Source organism: Porites lutea, chromosome 14 (assembly GCF_958299795.1).
Source record: "Porites lutea chromosome 14, jaPorLute2.1, whole genome shotgun sequence".
NCBI classification, from domain to species: domain Eukaryota; kingdom Metazoa; phylum Cnidaria; class Anthozoa; order Scleractinia; family Poritidae; genus Porites; species Porites lutea.
In genome coordinates, this window is record NC_133214.1 from 16245434 (window position 1) to 16272933 (window position 27500).

The window sequence follows — 27500 nt, forward strand, 5'->3', positions numbered from 1 at the left end:
CGGAATTACTGCATTTAAATAACTATGGAACTTAAGCGATAAAAATTCGAATTCTGGTAGTATTGTAGTCAAGTGAAGCTTTTGTAAGAAATTAACTTTCTATTGCTATCATATATTATTTTCACAACGAATAGCAAGCTCATTAGCACACTTTTAATCAGGAATCAGCTAGTATAAATTCAATCTAAACTAGCATAAATTATTTGTAGCCAAATTGGGTTAAGTGTCTCTTGATTGGCATTGAAAAAAGAATTGAATACATTTTCCAACCAACCTCATATACAGGGACGGAAAAGTTCATGAAGGTTTTAGTTCATTATCTCAAATCTATTTTTTTGGCATACCACAAGGCATTTTTATGCTGACTAAGAGTGTACCATCAAATTTCAACCAAACAAAAACAAACCAAAAAGAAAATAGAAAAACTATTTTGCATGTAAGGTTAACTTACAGTAATGCAAAGCACTGGGAATCAACTCAGTGTTTTTCAGGTCAGATTTAATATTTATTAAATATTATATCTATCTACTTATTTAATACTGTTGAAGGTCATCACTAGTCTTTTTTTTTAACGCAAAATAAGAGAAACAAAAATTTTGCTGATTTCACAACTAACACAAAATTACCTTTGGAGAACACAAGAAACATTTTGAATAGCTTCCACGCAACCTAGTAGCGTATTCAAGGTTTGTTGGTTTAGTCTGTAGGCTACTGGTAACCATCATAATTATTCCATTTAATTATGTTCAAATTATCATTTTATCATTATAAGTTATTATAATATGTACGTCTTAATTTCTTGGTGTTACAAAATTCCTGCTAAAATATCCTCAAGTACTTTATTAATTCATAGCCAGATGTTTTTTTTTTCTAGATTTTTGCTTTTTAACAGGCTAGCATGTTATTGTTTGCAGATAGCAATGTGTGGTAAAGTAGTAACAAGTTAGGGTTAATTATTACTAGTTCTTTCGTTTTTGCAGAATTTTACTGTAACACCAAGTAATATAGGGCGGTTTTTTTTTTCAAGTGCTAATGGGCTTGCATTTTCTATTTAAAATGTTAGCTTCTTATTTAATTTCAGATCTCAGGTGGCACACTCACAAGATTAGGAGCCCATCAAGGTCATGTTTAATCTAGCCAACCTCGCCCCTGCTGGGCTGTGGAAGCTCTGTCTCTGAGAAGGTGTGTTTCTGATGTCCTCTGAGATATTCCAACGGAGAAATCCTGAGAAACTTTATCTGATTCTGTAATTCTTGCTGGGGGCAGTTTGGCACTTGGAAGATTTGGCCGTTCGTTCCCAAGTGGGGAGGACAACGTGAAGGAAGGTGAGAGTTTGCTTCTCATGTTTTTAGGGTTTCATTCATTTTGTTATGATACCACACTTTTTTTCCAAATAAAAACACATTTCGACCTAGGAAGGAGCTTGTCTGCAAACAACATGTCTGGGAATGTTCATCTGTCTTGGATGTGATTTACAGGGGTGCTAGCATTGTGCTCCCCGGATTAAGGAAAGGTGTGTGGAAGGAGGATTCGTTGGCAAGAATTGGGCACCGAATTGCACTGGTTTGACTTACCTGAATTTTCACAAATTTCATCAAATTGAGCTGATAGTCTCTATGAATCTCTCCAATGAGGGTAACTGGTTATGGATTTCTCTTCTAAACCTAAATCTCGCGTAACATATATAGGTAGCTTTCCAAAACATCGCAAAAATTATATGTTGCGTAAAAACCTCTTTTGTTCTTAATTTTTTTTCTTTTTCCAAAAATGCAATGTTCCCTTGTAGGTTTTTGAATCACTAAACCATTTAAACAAAACATCGCTCATATATAGGTCTGACTTCTTTTCTCTAACTTTTTCAAAAGAATCAAAACTTAAGTTAGGCTGCGTCGACATCTACTTTTTTGCCTGTTGTTTTTTGGCAACTAAAAACAACAAGTAAAAAAAGCGTGGGTGTGGATGTTCGTCTAAAAAAATTTTCTTTGTTAAAAATCGAAATTCTTAGGTGTTAAACCATTAGGGAAAAACAGTAACGACTTTTCAAAAAGCGTGATTAATCAGACAGCTGTGGTAGTCTGCTCTATTTTCTTCTTGTTAGGAGGCACATAGAGTAGATTTCTATGGATTGTGTGATAAATCAGGCAATTTGGCCTAAATATTTAAGTTTCGGATCGTTTTATAAACACAGCATCTTAGACATTGATAGTCTTAACTCTTAATTTTGGAAATTTTCTTGGTGGTGACTTCAATTGATATTTTCAGAATTGGGTTTCCGGTATAGGACTTAATTTCATATTATTGTTGTTTTAGTCTTTAAAGTATATTTGGCCACCGCCAGTCCTATATCGGAATTCCGATTTGAAGTGTCCATTTCAGTCACGGCCATTTGATTTTATGCAGCTGCTTCGGTGTTTCCACGCTTTTTAAAGAGCTGTTGTCACGGTCGTCATGCAAGGCTGTTGAAGTCGGCTGGCGTGACCATCGTGACTAAAGCTAAAAATCTCAGGGAACTTTGGATTGGGTTAATTAATTATTATGCAGGAAAACATCACGGCAAGCTGCATAAATAAAGACTCAACATCGAAGCCAATCTTTTCCAGGAGACATTAACGTTAAATTAGGTTTGCAATTCTCTCAAGCTAATTTTCCGTAAAAAAAATTAATTAAAATTAAACCTTTTTTTTTCGATAACTGACTGCTGTTTTATATCGTTAGGGAGTTTTACTTTAAATTAAACAAAACTTCTAGAAGCCCAATTTTTGCGGCACTGAATCTTTGGGGAATTAAATTATTATGCAGGAAAACATCACAGCAAGCTACATTAAATTCGGGATTAAATTAAGACGAGGTTTACAATTCTCTCGGTAATTTTCCTTAGAAAAAATAAACCCTTTTCGAAAACCAAAATAACGCGGATTATAAATAACGGCAGCCTTTAAACATAAGAGCAGGTTAATTTTAAATTAATCAAAACATTTGGAGCACTATTTATGTGGCACTGAACCAGTAACGCGTAAATTTTGCTTCAAAATGTTTTAATTAATTGCCTTCAGAAATTTCGAAATTTTAGAATGACACTAATAACATAAAAATAAAGACACAACCAAATTTCTTTTGATTAAGGTATAAACACTAATTAAACATTAAATAGGGCAAAAGAAATCCAGTATCAGAAGCTCTCAGAGGAGAGATTATTATTGACTTGTGCTCTTTGGTGAAGTTTGAGGGATGAAGGTCCGGTCAGACTAAGCGGGATCCAGTGTTTAATTCTTGCCTTCGTTTGCCGACGGAAGCGCACTTAGTACTGAGTTTCACTCTGGTAGGGCCCTTTTTTTTCTCATCTACGGCTCTTGGATATTTACGATATATTGAATTTGTAGACACGCAACTTCAATCAAAATTTAATTTTTCAGCACAAATTTTATTGGCAACAAAATTTTAATTCCAAATTAATTGGTGTGGTATTGTGACAAAGTTGAATGAGGCCCTGAGGACACGAGGAGCAAACTCTCACTTTCCTTCACGCTGCCCACCCCACTTGGGAACAAACGGCTGAATTTTCTAAGTGTCAAACTACCCCCAGCTTGGATGAAGGGATCAGATAAAACAGACCAGGATTTTGAAGTTGGAATATTCAATGAGGACAGAAGAATGAACACCGACTCGGAGCAGAGTGGAAGCGGCCCGGCAGGGGCGAGGGAGGCTAGATTACTTTTTTTTATATATATTCTTTTTTATTGTAAATAAATGGACAACAGAGACAAGTTTTATTGCTTCATTAAAGTACTGTTATCTAGAGTGCCCGTGCTGTTTACTTTGTAATCCAACTACTTGAGTGAACCAGAAAAAGAAACCCTAAAGGCTCGAACACAGTAAAACATTGCGCGCAGTAAAGACTTGTTTACACCAGCGACATAAACACAAGCACAAGTTTTATTAAGTGCGGACGTTACAGCCCAAGAATAAACTCAAACACAGTAGAAAGTACGCACTCATTCTTTCTATTCTCACCAGTAATTAACGCATTGAAAGAACAAGTACAGGAAAAACAAACGAGTTCGCTTTATTTTTCTTGTGTTTGTCCTTAATTTGCATGAATTAGTGAAAAGAACAAGAATAGAATGAGGGTGTTCCTTCTTCCTATGTTTCTGCTTCTGCTTATGTTGTTCATGATCTTACCGCACTCAGTTGTTGTCTACCGGTTTTGTTTGTGTTTATGTCGCTAGTATGTACTTGTCTTTAACTTACACCGTTTTCCATCTAAGCGATTGTTGCATAAAATGTTGTAAAAGATAAGTTGAATTTAAGAAATAATTGTTTTTCTTCACACATCGCACGCAACAATCCCAGCGCCGAAAAACGACGTAATTATACTGCGCACAATATTTTATTGTGTCCGATCCTTTACGTATGACAAAACCACAAGTACTTCAACAAAGTACAAATGTCGATGCGAACTTTGGAGAAACATAACCTTCCAAAGCAGCGAAACTGAAAATACTCGCGCGTGTAATGGGACTTGGAAAGTAAATAAAGAGACCGTTCGCGCTCGCAAATTCTTATAACTTTGCTTATAAGCAACAAGTTTGAAAGGTCTTTCTGAAGCTCGCACCAACACTCTTATTTTGCCCATTTAAGTACTACCTGGTTTAAATCAAGAGCGAGCTAAGTTCTGCTTTTGAAAAACTCTTGGTAAAGCTTTGTGGTAAACTTCAGACTCATTTTAATCAAACAACTTGCAATTAAAGGCAAGTACGCCACAAATAAGTGCTTTTTAGAAGCGAGATCGACAGAAAAATATCTTGTCTGTCTAAAGTTGCTCTTGGGCTCATCACGCAGAGACAAACGCCTTGCGCGACAATCTCAAGAACAACTTCAAACAAGACTACGATTAAGCAGCAAATTGAAAATAAAAAAAATCGTAACGCACAAATTGTGGCGCATTTTGCGGTATAATAAATTATTTAGTAAAGTCGGTCTGAAATTACACAACAAAGCGTTATCCAAGACCTTTTGCCTTGATACTGTGAACTTCGTTTACTTCCACAGTGATGAAAATGTTAAATAACATGTTGATCATCCTGGACACTAAAAAATCAAATCCAAATCTGATCAAACCTACAGTTAGTTTTACATCTCATTTCCTTCCATGTTGGAAAGAGGAAAAATTTGATACAAAAAACATGATGCTGTGCATTAAGTTATTAGTGCTGTCAATTATCCATGTGAAAAGTCATGAGAGAATGAACAGAGTTCCTAACCGAAGTTCTAACAAAATTTGAAATACGTAGCTCCCGAATTGCATTTTTGCAAAGGGGGTTAACCCATGATTTTGGTCAAAAATCGTAACTTTTATGCATGTCTGTTTTTCTAGAGAAAACACCTGGTTATACTTCTAAATAATGTTTTAGAGAGAAAACCAGCCTTTCTAAACTATAAAAAGGTCATTTTCAAAAAGTCGAAATATTTGCATTTTTGCAAAAGGGGTTAACCCATGATTTTGGTCAAAAATTTGAACTTTCATGCATCTCTGTTTTTCTAGAGGAAACACCTGGCTACACTTATAAATAATGTTTTAGAGACAAAACAAGCCTGTCTAAACTATAAAAAGGTCGTTTTTAAAAAGTCAAAAAATTTGCATTTTTGCAAAGGGGGTTAACCCATGATTTTGGTCAAAAATCTTAACTTTTATGCATGTCTGTTTTTCTAGAGAAAACACCTACTTATACTTCTAAATAATGTTTTAAAGAGAAAACCAGTCTTTCTAAACTATAAAAAGGTCATTTTCCAAAAGTCGAAATATTTCCATTTTTGCAAAGCGGCTCACCCATGATTTTGCTCAAAAATTTGACCTTTCATGCATCTCTGCTTCTCTTCAAAAAAACACCTAGCTATACTTTTTAATAATGTTTTAGAGAGAAAACCATGCTTTCTACACTATAAAAAGGTCATTTTCAAAACTCCAAAATTTGCATTTTTCCAAAGGGCGTTAACCCATGATTTTGGTCAAAAATCTTAACTTTTACGTATGTCTGTTTTTCTAGAGAAAACACCTACTTATACTTCTAAATAATGTTTTAGAGAGAAAACCAGCCTTTCTAAACTATAATAAGGTCATTTTCAAAAAGTCAAAATATTTGCATTTTTGCAAAGGGGTTAACCCATGATTTTGGTCAAAAATTTGAACTTTCATGCATGTCTGTTTTTATAGAGAAAACACCTGGGAATACTTCTAAATAATGTTTTAGAGACAAAACCAACCTTTCTAAACTATAAAAAGGTCATTTTCAAAAAGTTGAAAAATTTGCATTTTTGCAAAGGGGTTAACCCATGATTTTGGTCAAAAATTTGAACTTTCATGCATGTTTCTTTTTATAAAGAAAACACCTGGGAATACTTCTAAATAATGTTTTAGAGAGAAAACCAGCCTTTCTAAACTATAAAAAGGTCATTTTCAAAAGGTCGAAGAAATTTGCATTTTTCCAAAGGGATTAACCCATGATTTTGGTCAAAAATTTGAACTTTCATGCATCTCTGTTTCTCTTCAAAAAACACCTGGCTATACTTTTTAATAATGTTTTAAAGAGAAAACCAGCCTTTTCAAACTATAAAAAGGTCATTCTAAAAAAGTCAAAAAATTTGCACTTTTGCAAAGGGGTTAACCCATGATTTTAGTCAGAAATTTGAACTTTCATGCATGTCTGTTTTTATAGAGAAAACACCTTGGAATACTTCTAAATAATGTTTTAGAGACAAAACCAACCTTTCTAAACTATAAAAAGTTCATTCTAAAAAAGTCGAAACATTTGCATTTTTGCAAAGGGGTTAACCCATGATTTTGGTCAAAAATTTGAACTTTCATGCATGTTTGTTTTTATAGAGAAAACACCTGGGAATACTTCTAAATAATGTTTTAGAGAGAAAACCATGCTTTCTAGACTATAATAAGGTCATTTTCAAAAAGTCGAAATATTTGCATTTTTGCAAAGGGGTTAACCCATGATTTTGGTCAAAAATTTGAACTTTCATGCATGTCTGTTTTTATAGAGAAAACACCTGGGAATACTTCTAAATAATGTTTTAGAGACAAAACCAACCTTTCTAAACTATAAAAAGGTCATTTTCAAAAAGTTGAAAAATTTGCATTTTTGCAAAGGGGTTAACCCATGATTTTGGTCAAAAATTTGAACTTTCATGCATGTTTCTTTTTATAAAGAAAACACCTGGGAATACTTCTAAATAATGTTTTAGAGAGAAAACCAGCCTTTCTAAACTATAAAAAGGTCATTTTCAAAAAATCAAAAAATTTCCATTTTTGCAAAAGGGGTGAACCCATGATTTTGGTCAAAAATTTGAACTTTCATGCATCTCTGTTTTTCTAGAGGAAACACCTGGCTACACTTCTAAATAATGTTTTAGAGACAAATCAAGCCTGTCTAAACTATAAAAAGATCATTTTCAAAAAGTCGAAATATTTGCATTTTTGCAAAGGGGTTAACCCATGATTTAGGTCAAAAATCTTAACTTTTATGCATGTCTGTTTTTCTAGAGAAAACACCTGGTTATATTTCTAAATAATGTTTTAGAGAGAAAATCAACCTTTCTAAACTATAAAAAGGTCATTTTCAAAAAGTCGAAATATTTGCATTTTTGCAAAGGGGTTAACCCATGATTTTGGTCAAAAATTTGACCTTTCATGCATCTCTGTTTCTCTTCATAAAACACCTGGCTATACTTTTTAATAATGTTTTAGAGAGAAAACCATGCTTTCTAGACTATAAAAAGGTCATTTTCAAAAGTCGAAAAATTTGCATTTTTGCAAAGGGGTTAACCCATGATTTTGGTCAAAAATTTGAACTTTCATCCATGTTTCTTTTTAAAGAGAAAACACCTGGGAATACTTCTAAATAATGTTTTAGAGAGAAAACCAGCCTTTCTAAACTATAAAAAGGTCATGTTCAAAAAGTCAAAAAATTTGCATTTTTGCAAAAGGGGTTAACCAGTGATTTTGGTCAAAAATTTGAACTTTCATGCATCTCTGTTTCTCTTCAAAAAACACCTGGCTATGCTTTTTAACAATGTTTTAGAGACAAAACAAGATTGTCTAAACTATAAAAAGGTCATTTTCAAAAGTCGAAAAATTTGCATTTTTGCAAAGGGGTTAAGCCATGATTTTGGTCAAAAATTTGAACTTTCATGCATGTTTCTTTTTATAGAGAAAACACCTGGGAATACTTCTAAATAATGTTTTAGAGAGAAAACCAGCCTTTTTAAACTATAAAATGGTCATTTTAAAAAAGTCAAAAAATTTGCATTTTTGCAAAGGGGTTAACCCATGATTTTGGTCAAAAATTTGAACTTTCATGCATCTCTGTTTCTCTTCAAAAAAAACCTGGCTATACTTTTTGATAATGTTTTAAAGAGAAAACCAGGCTTTTTAAACTATAAAAAGGTCATTTTAAAAAAGTCAAAAAATTTGCATTTTTGCAAAGGGGTTAACCCATGATTTTGGTCAAAAATTTGAACTTTCATGCATGTCTGTTTTTATAGAGAAAACACCTTGGAATACTTCTAAATAATGTTTTAGAGACAAAACCAACCTTTCTAAACTATAAAAAGGTCATTTTCAAAATGTTGAAAAATTTGCATTTTTGCAAAGGGGTTAACCCATGATTTCGGTCAAAAATTTGAACTTTCACGCATGTTTCTTTTTATAGAGAAAACACCTGGGAATACTTCTAAATAATGTTTTAGAGAGAAAACCAGCCTTTCTAAACTATAAAAAGGTCATTTTCAAAAAGTCAAAAAATTTGCTTTTTTTGCAAAAGGGGTTAACCAGTGATTTTGGTCAAAAATTTGAACTTTCATGCATCTCTGTTTCTCTCCAAAAAAAACCTGGCTATGCTTTTTAATAATGTTTTAAAGAGAAAACCAGCCTTTCTAAACTATAAAAAGGCCATTTTAAAAAAGTCCAAAAATTTGCATTTTTGCAAAGGGGTTAACCCATGATTTTGGTCAAAAATTTGAACTTTCATGCATGTCTGTTTTTATAGAGAAAACACCTTGGAATACTTCTAAATAATGTTTTAGAGACAAAACCAACCTTTCTAAACTATAAAAAGGTCATTTTCAAAAAGTCAAAAAATTTGCATTTTTGCAAAGGGGTTAACCCATGATTTAGGTCAAAAATCTTAAGTTTTATGCATGTCTGTTTTTCTAGAGAAAACACCTGGTTATACTTCTAAATAATGTTTTAGAGAGAAAACCAACTTTTCTAAACTATAAAAAGGTCATTTTCAAAAAGCTGAAATATTTGCATTTTTGCAAAGCGGTTCACCCATGATTTTGCTTAAAAATTTGACCTTTCATGCATCTCTGTTTCTCTTCAAAAAAACACCTGGCTATACTTTTTAATAATGTTTTAGAGAGAAAACCATGCTTTCTAGACTATAAAAAGGTCATTTTCAAAACTCCAAAAATTTGCATTTTTCCAAAGGAGGTTAACCCACGATTTTGGTCAAAAATCTTAACTTTTATGCATGTCTGTTTTTCTAGAGAAAACACCTTGGAATACTTCTAAATAATGTTTTAGAGAGAAAACCAGCCTTTCTAAACTATAAAAAGGTCATTTTCAAAAAGTCTAAATATTTGCATTTTTGCAAAGGGGTTAACCCATGATTTTGGTCAAAAATTTGACCTTTCATGCATCTCTGTTTCTCTTCAAAAAACACCTGGCTATACTTTTTAATAATGTTTTAGAGAGAAAACCAACCTTTTTAAACTATAAAAAGGTCATTTTCAAAATGTTGAAAAATGTGCATTTTTGATTTTGGTCAAAAATTTGAACTTTCATGCATGTTTCTTTTTATAGAGAAAACACCTGGGAATACTTCTAAATAATGTTTTAGAGAGAAAACCAGCCTTTTTAAACTATAAAAAGGTCATTTTAAAAAAGTCAAAAAATTTGCATTTTTGCAAAGGGGTTAACCCATGATTTTGGTCAAAAATTTGAACTTTCATGCATCTCTGTTTCTCTTCAAAAGAAACCTGGCTATACTTTTTAATAATGTTTTAAAGAGAAAACCAGGCTTTTTAAATTATAAAAAGGCCATTTTAAAAAAGTCAAAAAATTTGCATTTTTGCAAAGGGGTTAACCCATGATTTTGGTCAAAAATTTGAACTTTCATGCATGTCTGTTTTTATAGAGAAAACACCTTGGAATACTTCTAAATAATGTTTTAGAGACAAAACCAACCTTTCTAAACTATAAAAAGGTCATTTTCAAAAAGTCGAAAAATTTGCATTTTTGCAAAGGGGTTAACCAGTGATTTTGGTCAAAAATTTGAACTTTCATGCATGTTTGTTTTTATAGAGAAAACACCTGGGAATACTTCTAAATAATGTTTTAGAGAGAAAACCAGCCTTTCTAAACTATAAAAAGGTCATTTTCAAAAAGTCGAAAAATTTGCATTTTTGCAAAAGGGGTTAACCCATGATTTTGGTCAAAAATTTGAACTTTCATGCATCTCTGTTTTTCTAGAGGAAACACCTGGCTTTACTTCTAAATAATGTTTTAGAGACAAAACAAGCCTGTCTAAACTTTGATGAAATGCTTATTTCAACCAATGTTTTTAATTTCTGAGATGCTGAGTTTAGGTCACCTGTTTGAGTTGCAGGTTTTCCTTTTATAAACAAACTTTAATTCTTGGCTTGCTGTTGTGTTGTTATCTTTAATTTGAAACCTTTCATTGGTGTAAAATATTTTAGCATATTTAAGCTTTGTTGAAAAAGAAATTAATTTGACTGAATGATTATAAGAAACTTCAATGCACATCAGTGTACTGTAGTAACTTGCAAAAGTTTAACTTTTTGTTGGGTGAATTAGCCTTGTACTTTCCTTTGTTCTGCCAGACTTTCATTAAATTAATGTTGTTGATAGTGTGATTCTGGACTTTGTTTGAAAGTTTGCCATTTAATAGGGTGATTGACGATTAATGATTTTAAATTTTTGCAATGACTATGCAAAAATTTGACACATGGAAATGATGTAAAACTGCTTAAACTGTAGCAGAACTTAGCTCAAATCTATAACACTGTGATCCAACTGAACAGAAGCGTTAGATTATAAGTTGTCTTCTGAACAAGCCAGCCACGTTCTGTTTATCTGGTTCACTCAAGAGCTGGATTACAAAGTATGATATACAGCACTTACATGGTACTCAAGATAACCTCTAAAATCCTAAATGTTGAAGACTTGTTCCAGTCTGTTTGTGGCATATCCATCTGACCTGCAAAAAAACACAAATCAATGTAAGCAACAAGTTATAACTATCTTAATTTAAAATACAATAAAATAGAGCGGTTCTATTTTTTTATCCTTACTTAATGTACATGATTACTGATTCAGGTCAAATTTGATCTCCTGGAACATGTGTGAGATTTTGCAGGTGTACAAACAGGGGGTCAGAAGGGGCAGAAAAATTTTTAAATTTAGAGTCTCAGAAATGCCATTACCCTGCGTCTTCCACTGGACATTTTCAGTAAATAAATACTAAAGAACATGTAATAATATTGTTAGGTACAGTAACAATACTATGGAAATACGACTATGAAGGCACCAATAAAATGCAAAAATAAAACATCAGTCATCCTAATTTCATTACCATAAAGTTTCCATAGTAGGGAACCCCCGAAAGTTATGACCCCTGAAAGTTACGACCCCCTGAAAGTAACGTCAAAAGTTTCTGACTTTTAATAAATCCTGAAAATGGTGAGCAGGGTTGTCAGAAAGTTTTGAAGTAGACGGCTGAGTTGTCAAAGTAAGCCGCCAGTCCAGGGATATTTTATTTAAAAAACACCATCCATAAAGAAATGCTAAGCAGAGTAGCCAGCCGATACTAACCAAGTTAGTACGTGGAAATTTTCGCCGGCAGCTGGCTACTTTTGACAACCCTGGTTGAGCCCCAGAAAGTAGCGACATCCCGAATGCCCTTATTTTCCAATTGCAATCCATGGTCAAATTTTTAATATGTACAATACTAATATCTTCGTACATTTACAAATTCATCATGTTAAGGCAATTAACAAAAAAGGAAAAATGGAATGCCTGAAACTATCATACATAGTTGACGTCAGCTCATAATGTTAAAACTAAACTGATATAAAATTCATATCAACAATATGCAAAGGGAACATTTCTTCAAGTTAAAACTGAAACTTCTGTATCCTTCACTATAAAACACATTTGTTTGTCATGGACTAAAAGCACTGAGTTTAACTTTCCTCTCCTAAGTCAGAGAAGAATATTCTATTTCCTCTATATCAGCTGATTCTCTCCATTTGGTAATCCGGTAGACCATCAATAACTACAGTTCAAACAAAATCTGAAATAATTTTGCTTCCGAATTTCGAATTTTGAAAAATTTAGAACATGATTTGGGTGATCACCCCAGATTAGTTTAAACCCAGAGAGTAGGGTCAGCCCATGAGTCCGACAGTAGAGTCAGCCTGTCAGTCCTTCAGTAAGACAATGAGTGAGCTTAAGTAAGCCCTCAAACAGTCTACAAATCAGTTCTACATCATTCAGTCACCCTGTCAGCCTAGTAAGTCATTCATCGAGTCAAAGAGTTAGACAGTCAGCCAGTCAGCAACCAAAAAGTAGAGTCAGTGGGACAATGAATGAGCTTAAGTAAGCCCTAAAACAGTCCACAAGGCAGTTCCACATCATTCAGTCACCTGTTATGGTCAGTAAGTCCTTGGACAGTCAGGAAGTCCACTCTACATCACTCAGTCAGTGCATTAGGTTGTCAGACACCACACAGTAAACTCAAACAGTCAGTGAGTTGAGGAGTTAAGTCATCAAGTCTAAAGACAGTCAGTCAGTTAATACCAAGTCATTCAGTCAGTGGGTCAGCTGAATAGACCCCAGACAGTACAGTCAGCCAGTGCATCCTTAGTTTCAGTTTAAATAGACCAATAGAATATACTGCCTGTGAAAACATCCAGGCAGTGAATTGGTCGGTACGCCTTCAGTCAGCCCTCAATCAATAGAGTCAGGTGGCCAATTCTCCAGACAGTCAGTCAGTCAGTTAGCCAGTGACTAACCCAGTCAACCGATTAGTTAGTCCATAATCACACCCTTACCCTGTATTGATTCAGTCATGATTGTAAGTCTGAACAGGTAATCAAAAAGTCAACCACATCTCTTTCATCATCAGTCAGTCAGAAAACAGTGCAAAAGACCTAGAACTGACAAGACTCAAATAGTCAGAAAGTTAGCTTGCAATTTCAGCAACAATCAACTAATCTGCCCATGACTATCTCAGAAAGACCATCTGTAATTCTGCATGTCAGTTAATCAGTCACTCAGCATGTAAGTATGTCAGTCAGCAAGTCAGTCAGTCAGTCAGTCAGTCAGTGAGTCAGCCAGTTGAACAGTCAATCAGTAGGTCAGATAGTTAGTCAATCAGTAAGTCAGTCAGTTGGTCAGTAAGTCAGTCAGTCAGTCAGCCAGTCAAACAGTCAGTGAGTATGTCAGTCAGTCCATCAGCATGCCAATCAGTCAGTCAGTCAGCCAGTCAATAAATCAGTGGTGTTAACAGTATGAGCCAGTCAGTTTTACATCTCTTTTCCTTCCATGTTAAAAAGAGGGAAAATTTGATACAAAAAACACAATTCGGTGTATTAGTTATCGGTGATGTCAATTATGCAAGTGAAAACTCATGAGGAAATGAACAAAGTTCCTAACCACGGTGCCAACAAAATTTGACATTTTTAGCTTCCAAATTTTGAATTTTGAATTTTGAAAATTTTGAACAAGATTTGGTTGATCATCCGTTGAGTTTAAACAAAGTTGTTGTCTGATCAAATGCTCATTTCAACCAAAACGTTTTCATTTTTTGAGATGCTGAGTTGAGGCCACCTTTCTGAGTTGCAGGTTTTTCTTCCAGAAACAAACTGTATTTCTTGGCTTACTGTTGTGTTGTTATCTTTAGTTTAGAACCTTTTATTGGTGTGAAGTATTTTAGTATATTTATTAGCTTTGTTGAAAGAGAAATTAAATTGACTGATCAATGATAACATGAAACTTCACTGCAACGACTGTGTGCAAAAATTTAACACATGAAAATGATGTAAAATTGTTTCAACAAAAGCAAAACTTAGCTATTATTCATATTATAACTGTCGCGCAACTGAACAGAAGCATAAGATAAGTTGTCTTCTGAACAACACAGGCACATTTTGTTTATCTGGTTCACTCAAAAGCTGGTTTACAAAGTAAATTATAAAGCACTTACAGTACTCAAGATAACCTTTAAATCCTAAATGGTGAAGACTTGACCCAGTCTGTTTGTAGCATATGCATCTGACCTGCGAAACAACACAAATCAACACTAGCAACAAGTTATAACTATCTTAAGTTAAAATACAACCAATAACTTAACTATTCTATTTTGTTCTCTTGCATAATGTACATAATATTACTCATTCAAACTATTTCACCCTTTTTGATTGGTTCCAGTCCCCTGGCTAATTAACAATTATTCCTCAAGCCCGAATGGGCTCTGAGTCAATAGCCCATGAGGCTGAAGGCCGACTGATTTATTGATTCGGGCTCGAGGAATAATTGTTTTAGTAAAATCTAACTAGTTGGTCAAAAATATCGAGAATAAAAAAATTATTTTAGCTAGTTAAAGCTAGACTTTAATCCTTTTTTGCTGCCAAAAAGCCCGGGCTTTTTGCTAAGTTTTAAGTTTTAAGTTATATCTTTCTAGGCTTCTAGGCTCGTTGCACACACATAATTTACTAGACTAATGCTACAATAATGCACCGCGGGCTATGAAACATGGATCATGCATCATTCTTCTCTGAAGCAACCTTAACTGAAATAGCCGATATTAATGGGAACAGGGGCAGGAAATCTGATGGGGTTTATTAGAGAAAGCAGGGGTTTTTAGGTACAAGCTGTTGAATGAAAATAATGGCTACAAGATAATGGAAGGGGAACAATGTGAGTGGCATGCACAGAGATAAAAGCACAGGCAAAAAGAACAACAGAAACAAAAGACACATAGGGAAGGATGAAAGGAGACAAGGGAGTTGCATAGGGAAAGGGGGCCAGGGCACATAAGTTCACTGGAATAATAGAAATACAGTGGAAGTGGACACTCTCTTAAGTGAACAGTTCTACTTATGGCCACCTTTACAAAAACCATGTTTTAACTCCCATAAAAACTCTGTATTTTTACATTCCCATAAGTGGACAATCTCTGTGCCAGGCAGCTGTGGACACTTTCAGGGTTTATGAGTTAGATTTTGGCTTTGTTTTAAGCTCCCGTAAGCAGACACCTGAGCAAATAGAATCTTATTATGCAACTTTATAACACTATTCGTCACAATGAATTTATGTCAGCCTTGGTGTTTTTTTTTTCTTCGTATACACACCAGTTACACTTCAAAACACCACTTGAATTTTATGTTTGTGACTGAATTACAACATTGTCAGAGCAACAGTAAAGCCAAACACTAACTAAAAGGTTTTTTGAATTTTCTATGCTTATTGGTAGTCGGGCAAGCTCCCATACTGAGAACCGTTCTTGTAAATGGCCAGCTCCAGAAATGGAAACTTTTTTCACATCCCATGGTTGTCCCCATAGAGTTTCCACTGTAGTGATAGTAATGGCAACAAACAAAGAAAGGGAGCAAGAGGGGAGAAGGAGAAGAGAGCATTAAGAGAATATCAATGAATGGAAAAATGGAAACAAAATACAAATTAAAGCAGAGACTTGTTGACTTCTCTGCTGTAATTTGTATTTTGTAAAATGTGTCAACAGATCTCACTAACAGGTCCATATTACAGTCAAACCTCTCCTAAGCGGTCACCCTCAGGAATTAGCAAGGTGACCACTAAAATTAAACCCATAATGTGGCAGAAATTGACCTTGAAAGCAAAAACTGATTATTCTATTTACAACAACAGAGACAGATATACATTAAAATTATTGGATGTTCTGAGGAGTTCATGCCTAAACAACAAATTTTTACAGTTGTTCATAAGGGAGCGTGTCTTTACAATCCAGCGCATCCTCAGCAATTTTAAAATCTTATTGAACCTGAAGAAAGAAATTCAGTTATGGTTGTCTAATTTGGTGAAGCAAGTCATTGACTTTGGTCAGTGCCAGCAAGAGTTCTTTGTGATTAAAAATATGCCATTTAGTGATTTTTATGTAACAGAGGTAAATTACAATAAAATTAGCTATTTGGGAAATCCAAACAGTGAACGTCTCTGCCTCATAGAGGTGGCCGTTGAATAAAGGTCAATTTTTACAAAAAAATTATACGGGAAGCAAATTTCGGAAAATTGATAGGTGACCGCTTAATACAGAGTGACGGCTTAATAGAAGGCTGCTCAACAGAGGTTTGACTGTAAAAGTTGAAAAAAACGTGGAAGGGACCATTCTAGAAATTGACTCTTTATGAAGGCTATCATGAGGAAAAATTTTATATTCTGGTCACTGTTAGGGGGAACAGGATGAAGACCACAAAAAAATGGAGAAAAAATGAATCGCTCTGTAGCTTTCCATTTCTGCCAGCACTAGCTAAGAAAATGGGCACGTGACTTTAAAAAAAGTACAGTACACCAACACACAACATTTTGACTACCCACCTGTCCCTAGCTGATCCCTCTTTAAGGTGATTCCCTGGTTTTGCACTGCGCATCTCTTACTGCGCATAACAAGATGGCCTCCGTAAAAAAGAGCATGTGAAGTAACATTATTAAAATGAAGTTGACCGAAGAGAAACGCTATTGCAATTTTGCTTGCGTTTTTTTCTTGCCGAGGTGAGACTCAATGTGGTGGGAATGTGCATAAGGTAAGCAGTATACGTGTTGCTGAGTTCGATTTCCTCACGGAGAACCTCAATAGTGGATGTTTAATTTGTGCTTATTCACTTTGATTTTCATTTAAACAATACAATACAAAACAATACATTAAAGTCAAATTCTGTGTGATACCACGTGCATCATTGAAAAAATCTTTCCTTTTTGTCTAGTTTTGGGCTGCGCGCGGTTTTTGTCAAAGGGTCCAAAATAGCCGTATATGTCAGCATTGTGACGTCAAAAAGAGCACGGTAACCCCCACTTTTTATTACCTTTTTATCATCTTCTTGACTTGTTACATCAGTGTACCAAGTTTCATGTACAATCTATGTTATGTTCTTTTACTAGGGAATCACCTTAATAACCCAAGCAGTTCTGACAGGACATAATTTAAAATTGTTAGCTAAGCTACTACTATGAGGTTTCGCCAGCTCTAAAATTTACTTGTAAGCTTAAAGCGTTACATCTTACCTGTACTTTGATCAAAATTCTCCATGCAGTGCAAGATCAGTGCTTTGAATTGTCATCATTGACCAGGGTTTGTACACAGACTTGAGCTCTTTTGTTCAAAATAAAGTACTTTCTTTTCATCACAGTTAAATGATCCAGAAGTTAATAAACCACTGAAATGAAAGACCAAGCCACGTTCTTGCAGAATCCTTGCGCATTCCGATTAGATTTGAAGTTGAACTAAAAGGCGCCATTATCAGGCGCCATCTTGGTTTCCCCTGGTCCCAAGCTCCACTCGGTCAAAACTTGGGGAGCCGCCAGGGGGGAGGGGTGAGGTGAGGAGGTGGGGAGTTGCAAGAAAAGTGAACAGTATTACAAAGGTGTAAAAGCCTTCTTTACAGTCGATTTACCAAATTTTTAAAGTTTTTTAGTTAATTTTTTCTTATCCCAGGTATCGACAAACACAAAAACTGGCCTGTTGCTGCACAGGCATCCCAAGCCTAGACGCTTGGTAGGATCTACGAAGAGCCCATGTGTTTCAGTAAAATTCATGTTGGAAACTGCGAAAACCTTCATTACTTCTTTTAATCAATCGATGGATAACACAGGATCGCAAAACCAACCTAAATAATTTTAAAAAGCAAAAGAACGAAATATAGCATTATAAAAAAAAAACGGACGATTTTTTTTTCAAGTTCCTACGTCTCAATCCTCTCATATGAAACCTATGAAATGTTACTCACTATTAATAGACGTATTTACAAACGCTTACATAGAGAGTTAGGATGCCTGTGGATGCATATTCATTTCTCGTTTGTCAAAAGCAAAAAAAAATTCATTCTAAGTGACATCAGCAAAAAGTAGTTTGATTTTTTCGTCGGAGTTTTGGATTTTTCAGCATGCAGCGAGTCCCTGGGCTAGTGCCTAGTGTGTGTTTGTGTGCGTGAATCAGATGGCAGAAATTGTTCTTTCAAGGATCTAAGCCCATGTAGAACGAGTTCGCACAAACTGCAATCATCTTGATGACATACATTTTCAAGAAGTATACTCAAGAAATGGTTTAATAAATTTTATTCTAATTAATGTATTTGTTCTTATACATATTTGATTTTATTACCATCATTATTATTATTATTATTATTTTATCATTATTATTGTTTTTATTATTATCATTATCTATTTCCATTATTTTAAAGCCTATAGTTTCAATCGATAGACTTGATTAGATTGTTTTGCCCCGTGATTTTTCTTGTCCGTTTCTCTGACATGGATCGCGAAGGCTTCCCTTTCGTAATTTGTAATCTGTAGTTGTTTTCCTTTCACCAAATAAGAGATAAAAGCAAATTAATATATGCTATTGAGAGGAAACAATGAAAAAGAAACAAATCTATGTAACAGGGGCGGATCTAGGGGGAGGGTGCAGGGGGTACACCCCCCCCCCCCCCTCCACAAGAGGACCTGCGGCTTTCTAAATAGCATTTGGGGCGCAAAGAAAAGTTTTCATGTGCAAACAGCTACTTTTATTTAAAATACTTAAATTGTGGTAAAGAAATCAACGCGTAACTAACCAAGACGTCTTAAGAAGGTGCCACACGGTTGTTTTTTGCGTTAACTTCCTGAACCGCTTCTTCCCAACTCTTAAAAATCTCATTTGGAGACCCTGGTGAGACAGGTACCCGCGAAAGAGCCTTCCTCCTGAAGATGGAGAACATCACACAGTTGACATGAGGAAAACATCAAAAAAAATTTTATCGGGGAGCCATACTAATTTTTTGCTTATTTTTGCAAGTTAGCCTAATTTTTTTTTCAAGTTTTAATCCGTACCTATCCATAGACCGCGAGCAGTCTCTTATTTGTCTTTGCAAAGTTACTGCTAGTCTTTTTTCGCCTGGTTCTAATCCCTTATTGTAACATGAAGTCGTGGTTTGCAATCGCGCTGGCTGAGATAAGAACTAGACGGATTTTGAGAGGAAAGGCGGACTGCAAGCAATCTAACATATCCCTGTCGTCTGTTGCAACAGACAACTGGAAACAGTTTCGATGCCTATATGAAGCCTTAAATCTGAATAATAATGGAGCATTAGTTTTGGAATTTTTTAGCTTTGTAAAACGATAGCGTACGGCGCAAGACATAGCCCTTTAATTTTTTTCAAGGTAAAGTCAGTTTTGATCAAGTCTCTCAGCCTCCGGTTCCCGGTTAAATGGTGCGAGACTTCTGCACTAACCTATATAAATATAAACACAAATGCAGCAAATCACTGAGAATATTGGATTATAGCCTGTACGGTAACGCCATAACGCCACTTTATTAAAGAAAATGCAAACAACTAGTACAAAGTAGAAATGAAAACGTCAAATAGAGTAAGCCGTGCCAGGGGGGCCAGAAAAAACCTAACCTAAAAAACCCCGTGGGGAAAAAGGGATAGGAAATCTGGGGCGGGCCAGGCACGACTTAAGTCCCCCGCCAAGACTACTAATAAACTAAATAATTGTAATAAACAAACGAAAACTAAATAGCAATAGTTTGAGCAACTTTTAAGCGATCACTAACGGTGTGCTTAATGTATCTGTTCTTTGAAGTGGCACATTTCCAGCCAGCATGCATATCTAGCAGATCAGCGGAAACACTCCGACAAGCAGGATTTGAGGCGGCACCAGACTTTATACTGTGCGTGCCGTAAAGAGCAATGTCACCTACAAATGGTTTAACAAATTTCTTAAATTCGCCTCTTAGCGTTGAATATGAAACTCCTCTAGAAGCATGAAAACACTCCCTAGACTTAGTTTTAACGATTCGCTTAACGACAGTAACGAGGGGTGAAGATGACTCACAAGTTGAAGGGAAAAGCTTAAGTAACCTTTCGGTGATAGAAACTGGGCAAGTAGCCTTATGAGACCTAGCTAGAAAGGACGTATGCCTTTCTCTATACTGATCATTTTTGCGTTTAGAAATAAAAACTGACATGTACTCGTTGAAAATAGAGACATCTTAAACTATCAAATTGCGAATTTCGTCCATACGAAAAAACCCAGCAAAGCCAACCAAGAGGACGAAAAGAAAACGAATAACGGCAAGCGAACTACTAGAAATATAATATTCAGCGATCCTTAAAACTGTGTCAACGGATAAAGGCTCTTTGGGTTGAACAGGACGAGCAAGCTTCCTTCTTGCACCCTCCAAGGACGACTTAACAAGGGGGTGACAAGTAGGGCATTCTACAATACCGGCCAGACTATGACCCCACTTAATAGCATAAACAACTGGCTCTATAGGAGATATCCCCGTATTATTAGAAATAGAAACAGTAGTAAGTTCGCTGATAAAGAGAGCAATGTGCAGTGGCTTCGCTGGAATAACTGGAACGCCAAACTTAGAATCTGCCCATTCACGCCATCTGATCCAGCCAGATCTATACTTCTGCACGGTAGAGGGAGCCTTGGACTCAAACTGTAAATGGAGAAGGTCTGGAACAAGCTTGCGCAAGGATGGATCGGCCAAAGAATTCGCTTCACTCCAAATCCCGGATTGGAAAACATCTAAAAAATAAAATAAAAGTAGGCAGGAAAAGGCAAAACATTTAAAATTATAATACAGTAGAAAATATGATGCTGCATCATAATCATGCAGCACGGACAGTACTACAGCGTAAAAACGACATGTAATGAGAAACAACGACAAACGGAAGCCGAACTGGTTGGGCCCAGTAATGCTGTAAAAAACAGTAAAAAATACAACAAAATAGCAAACATTCAATAAAACAAATGTAGACCAATAAAATAAAACATAAAATAAGGCCAACTGACGGCGCCAAAACAGGCAAACTGCGTGGTGAAGCGGACATCGAACTCCGAGCCAAGAAGACGCTGCCAAATCTGGCAAAAAATACACCGCCAAATCAGGCAAAAATACGCTGCCAAAACAGGCAAAACAAAGCTGCCAAATCAGGCAAAAATACACTGCCAAAGCAGACACGATAACGGTGCCAAATCAGGCAAAAAAAACAAAATAAAAGAAAATAAATAAATAATACCAAAACGAAGCTAACAAAAGATAAACCTAAAACACCGACAATAATGAGCTGTAAGGGGAGACAAAAATGGGAAAGCTCACCTAAAATCTATCCGCAAAGCTAACATTTTAAATTTCGGGCAGCCGCTGAACACCGACGGACGCACTTTGTAAATCTGCTTCTGTCCTGGACCCTCCAGCAAGAGGTCTTCAATACAAGGAAGCTCAAACACTTCTTTAACAAAAGACTTGAACTGGGAGGCGTTGTCGTGCAAAAAAGGCCAAAAATAGGCCGACGGCCATTGTGGAACGATCAAAGTGCCGTAACCGGAGCAGGACGAGAGAGCCCTAACTGAAGGCACAATGGCACCCACCGGAGGGCAAACCCAGTTATTCTCATGTCGCCAATCCTGAGCCAAGGCGTCCACACCGCTGCTACCTGGGAAAGCAAATTTAGCGTTGAACCTCGGAAGCTGGGCATTGTAATAGGACGAAAAGCGATCAATTCTGTGAGGGCCCCATTTAGCATCGACAAGTCGAAATACCGAGGGATAGATGGACCAGTCGTCTTTATCAATAAATCTGCTAAGAAGATCTGCTCTTTCATTAAGAGACCTAGGGATCCACTGGGCTTCGAGAACCGGATGCTGTTGGCAAGACAAAGATTGAAAATATCCATAGCCAGGGCCTGGAGGTGAGATTTGGAGCTTCCGATAGCAACTATTCTGGCGGCGGCCTGATTATCAGTGAAGATTTTAACTCTCTTGTGTTTCAGTTGAGCCACGTAAGAAAGCAACACGTAAAAAATTGCTTTCAGCTCGCGAAACGTAGAGCTTTGGCCGATATCCTCGCTCTCCCACATGCCGCTAACGACGGAGCCGTCTAAAGTAGCCGAAAATCCTCCGAACGCTATGTCACTAGCATCGGAAAATAAAACGGTATGCGTAGCTAACGGTGGCCTAATAGAATAGCCGTTTAAGCAGTCGATGTTGCAATACCAAAATTTCAGTTCTTGTAAAAGGCTCGGAGGAAAATGAATTATGTAATCCCAAGCAGATCTGGTTTCAATTGCGAAGTACATTTGTCTGGTCAAAAGACGAGAAATTGGACCAACAGCTAACGCAGCTGAAATGATAGTGCCTGCTATTCTCGCTAACTCGCGAAATGAAGAGAATCCATCCTGAATCGCAGAATCTAGCAAGCCTTTAAGCTTGAGAACTTTCTTCTCGGGAATCCGGAAACACATTAAAATAGTATCAATAACGAAGCTTAGCCAGTCGCCAATTTGAACTGGATCCCAGTGAGACTTTTCCTCGTTACAAAGAAGACCAGATGAAGAGAGCTCTTTACGTTGAATTAAGCTAGCTGCCACGGCAGAACATTTGTCTCGTCGACTCCCGAAACCATCGTCCAAGTAAATGAAACTGTTGTGTCCCATAGAACGCCAACGCCTAACTAACGGGCGCATTAACTTGGTAAAACAAAAGCAAGCGCTACTTAACCCGAAAGGCAGTACTGTAAAGGAAAAATATCTGACAACGCCAGAAAAAGGCCACGCGAAACCAAGGTACTTTTGGTGGTCGAGACAAATATCGACATGGTGGTAACCGGACTTAAGAGCCAGTCTCTGTAAGATTCTCATATCGAGTTTTGCCCACAAAATGGATTTCGCTCATAATTTTTCTGTAGACTTCTCTTAATAAGTATGTAACAAATATGAAAGTAGATTGGAGAAATTCGCTCCTGTAAATTTGTTTTAACGAATTTTCTTTCGGCGCCACATGAGGACCTGAGATGCTTGTGAAATATGCAAATTGTGCCAAAATTCAACCGATCTCTCCGGATAAAAGAGTGCGACCCAAAGCTTCCAATTTACTAGTTATTTTAATTGAGCCTTTATCTTTAAAATAATACAGGTCAGAATCAGCAACACCTTTTCGTTTAGAAAATCTGAGGAAACACACTTGGCCCCTTTGACCCACTTAGCGAAACATACGATTTTAGCCAAATTCAGTGGATTAAATCTCAAAAGTGGCTCACACTTACAGACTCACCTGCATATCATTTTGTAGTTCAATCCTTCAGCTACTGAATCGTGTTAAAAGTTTTGGCGGCCATTCAGGTTCGGTCGAGGGGTGAGTGGCGAAACTTGCCTTACTTTGCCATTTCGCCGGCACTACTGACCTCTAGATCGTATTTTGATAGTAAAAGGATCGTATTTTAAATCGTATTGGGACCTTATTTGCGTCGTGAAGTGATCGTATTTACCTCGTGAATTAACTTAAATTAATCGTATTCATGTCGTAAAGTAAGTTTTCAAAAAGTCGTATTGTGTCGCTTTTACGATAAAGGTACGGTACAACTACGAGCAGAAGAAGAGTGTTGAACTCGTATTTTTATCGTGAAATGTCGTTTTCACGATTACATTCAGAGATTTTTACCATAAAAAAATCGTAAAGAAATCGTGTTTTGTCATTTTACGACAAAGGTACGGTGCAACTACGGGCGGAAGAAGAGTTTTGAAGTTGTATTTCTATCGTCAAATGTCGTTTTTACGATCAAATTTAGAGATCTTTACCTTGCAAATAATCGTATTTTGTCGCTTTTACGATAAGGTCACGGTGCAACTACGAACAGAAGAAGAGATGGGAAGTGGTATTGATATCATCAAATGTAGTTTTTGCGACTTTTTGTCCGGATCCGGATTCGGGAATTTTTTGCGTATGAAATCTAGGAAATCTTTGCTTCTGGAATCCGGAATCCTGGCTTTGGAATCTGGAATACAGCTCAAGAAATCCAGAATCACGGCGTGGATCCAGAATCCAAGACTTTCTTGGATCCACAATAAAGATACAGCGAACTATCAAAAGAAGGGCGCCTTTTTTCAGATGTGGAAATCTTTTTTATGTGGTCGATTCTATGATGCACACATTTTTTTTGACGTCCAGTCGACTGAAACAACAAAGCAGCCATTGTATCTTTACCCGGTGTTTCACCCAGACACATGTCTTCCTAGTCACCTTTGCAGCCAGCCGTTCTGGTCTCGTGACGTAGCGCTCCTCTCCAAGGGTAAAACGGCTACGCAGAAGACAAGTGTTTTGTTCTTTAATTGGATTTAGATTTAGAAATCCTTACCTTGTAACTTTTTCGATGGAGATACTGTTGAATTACAATCTGAGAAGAAAGGCTTTTGCTGAGAAGGTTTAGATATCCTTGCGCCATTTGGTCGTTTTTACAGTGAACAAACAGTTTAGTTACAAATAGAAGAAGCCATTTTGAGTTCCTCGTTTGTACAATGACCACAGAACGGCCACTCAAAGAATGTAAACATTCTTATTTTTTATTCAGTTTACAAGACATATCTCTGACAGGACTATCAAAAACGTTCATATAAAATATCGTAATTACAATTACAATATACTAACTGCGATTAATATCGTTTACCTGTAATATTTAAAGTAGATATTGTGGTTCTCAAAATTCAAAATTTCATCAAAATGAAGGATTATGCACAAGACGTTTACAAGGTAATGCTCCGATAAAAGTCGATCGCACACCCTTCAAATCGCAAAAACTTCGAAGCTTCGGAATTCCTACCTTTTCAAGGTTATTACACCTTACATTAGTCTCGGGTGTTGTCTTTGTTCGCAGGCGGCAACTTCTGATTTTGAGTGTCACATAAATGCTAATCAAAACAACATTGTCAAAGCGCGAATTATAGATGCTACTGTAGCATGGCAATGTGGCCATTATTCTTTTCATCCTAGATTAGCAGTAGAGAAGAAAGAGATCGTAGAATGTACGCGGACGCTTAGCTGGACTCCGGAGAAAGCGAACTACCCGAGAAGGGAACTGGAGGGAGACCGTCTTCTCTTGAGGGTCATGAGTGCCTTGTGCGCTCGTCCACGCGACAATCCTAAAGGACTCCTACCATTCTGAAAAAAAAAAAACATAATGAACGGTATAACTGTATGAAGCAAGGGTCACTTATATAGAAGCTGGAAAGATGGAAATCATATTGTAATGAACTTCAATGCCAGGTAGTTGCGCAACTAAAAAGAACTTACAAAGGGGCAGAAAGTATCAGACCAAGGAATCTTTAAGTGTCACACCATTTAAATGAAATATAACTCTCAATTTACCGGTGATTCATCGTGGCTTCCTAGTACATGCGCGAGTGGAATGCACCTATCAAGGTAAGCTTAGATGAACAACACACAGAGAGCCTATTCCTCTCCGGCCTAGCCTGCCTATCAAGTGGGTACTATCTTTTTTTCTCTTTTTCCAATTTTTTCGACAAACTCGCGCGGAAAAGCTTACTATCCAGGCTATCTCGGGAGAGTCTGGTAAGTTTTCCAACAGACTGTGGGGGCATGATTGAAAATTTTGGAATTCGTGGAGCTATAAGTTTGATTCCTTCAAAGGCATTATACCAGCACTACGTGATTCCAAGAATTTTTGGATTAAACGTTATACACATTTGTACAAATTCGTGGCCAATTTTCATGCCCGATTTCTTGTTTTTTTTTTTATTATTTGTAGATTGATATATCAGTTTGTAGGCTTATCTTTATTTGTAGGCCGTTTATGGTTTGCTCATAGGGTAACGTACTCCTACCTGATTCGCTCCTATGAGGATGTAAAGGGCTACTTTAGATGAAGATTAGCCACAGAGATTCAAGCACATGAATGAATTTGCACTGGACGACGGCAGAATCGGATCCTGGTGTTTTTTAATGTCGTCATAGTCAACTGAAATTAAATAAATTGCATCATAAGGTTACTGTTTATATTCTTTGAGATCCCTTTGCTTAGCTAGTCTACTTTGTATCGCAAAGTTGAAGCGTCTGTCTGAACCTAAAATGCAAATCAATACTAATCAATATCTTTTTCTACCTTGCGTACTCTCTAAGGGTGGATTTCATTGTCTAGCCTGTGAACGGACCCCCCCCCCCCCTCCCCCCTCCCCTCATGAAAACTCGGAGAAGGGGCCCCTTCTCCGAATTTTGGGCTAAGGATTTTTAATACGGTGAACGAATCAGATCATATTTGAGACTAAATGAGTCAAACATAAAATCTGTAATATCTGTAATCCAGACTGAATCGAGCGAAGCGAACTGCTGGAGCAGTTTTCGCGAATCTTCGCACCTCTCTTGTTTACAGTTACACTGGCAACATCATGCAATTTTTGCCGTTTTCGCCGTTAGTCGCCACAGGTGAAGTTTCCACACACTCGTTGACTAAAGCGTCAAGATTATAGCATTGATTTCAATCAAACTAATTTAATTAGAACGTAGATGGTTAAATGTAACACGAATATTATGGGTTTTTAAACACTCACTCTGTAAATCACGTTTGTCTGTAGTAAACTTTTTATTATACAGTATACGCGTCCTGGTATACGCCATTTTATATTTCTTCTCTCTGAAAAATAGAAAACAGATTAAACGCACAAAAGGCCATACATATTCAAAAGCCATGGAAACGTATTAACACTGTTTCACTTCTTTTTAAATGCCAAAGCTTAAACTACAGCTCAAGAACACGTGTAATAAATAAAATGTTGCCACTGTTAAATTCAGTTAGGGTAACATTTTTAATTCGAGGTTTTCTTTTACACCTGCTGTTAAAGCGAAATAGACTTACTTGTTTGGGAAAGAAATTTAAAGATTATTAAATAACTCACCAAAACATTAGCCTTTTATAGCAGTCCTTTTGCCTTTCGTTCTCCTTGCTTTCTCGTTTAAAATGTTGAGTAAACAGCGCGCGAAAATGCGGCGGTAAGCACAACAAGAGTTGACACGTGACAATATGTTAGGCACGTTATTGGTTTGTGGTTTCCTCGTATACCAAGCAGAGTAGTTCTTCTTTGTTGATCACCCTGATGTAATGTGTTTTTAAAAGGGGGTTTCTTGTTTGAACCAAAATTTTTTGTAATAATGGTAGCTAGCTATTTAGCTGATTTACTGTAGGAATACGGGTAGCCATAGCGGTCTTGATCGCCCATCGGTATGGGGGCAGGGGACCTTAGCGGAACGGGGGTTGTAAAGATTTAATAAAATCCAGCCCTACTCACCTAAGATCACCTGATGATCCGCTCGGAATTGTGCCGAATAACTTAGCGGTTTTAATACTTTTCCAAACTCAGCAAATGAAATGTCT

General features: G+C 36.4%; 1 protein-coding gene, 1 long non-coding RNA gene and 1 pseudogene across 3 annotated transcripts; all 3 read right to left on the reverse strand.

The window, feature by feature from the left end:
* Positions 1 to 19617: 19617 nt before the first annotated feature.
* LOC140924950 (integrase/recombinase xerD homolog) lies at positions 19618 to 21466 on the reverse strand (annotated as a pseudogene).
* Positions 21467 to 21651: 185 nt separating this feature from the next.
* On the reverse strand, positions 21652 to 22980 carry LOC140924952 (uncharacterized). Its single transcript, XM_073374925.1, has one exon. It carries the CDS (start codon positions 22978 to 22980, stop codon positions 21652 to 21654), a length of 1329 nt encoding a protein of 442 aa, XP_073231026.1.
* A 1519-nt stretch (positions 22981 to 24499) lies between these two features.
* LOC140924869 (uncharacterized) lies at positions 24500 to 27146 on the reverse strand. 2 transcript variants are annotated; one of them, XR_012164353.1, is made up of 3 exons: positions 27025 to 27146; positions 25957 to 26090; positions 24500 to 25273 (listed from the first exon to the last, which is right to left on the reverse strand). It is a non-coding gene; the product is annotated as an uncharacterized lncRNA (long non-coding RNA). The 2 variants fall into 2 exon arrangements; XR_012164354.1 differs by lacking the exon at positions 27025 to 27146 and adding an exon at positions 26235 to 26280.
* Positions 27147 to 27500: the final 354 nt, after the last annotated feature.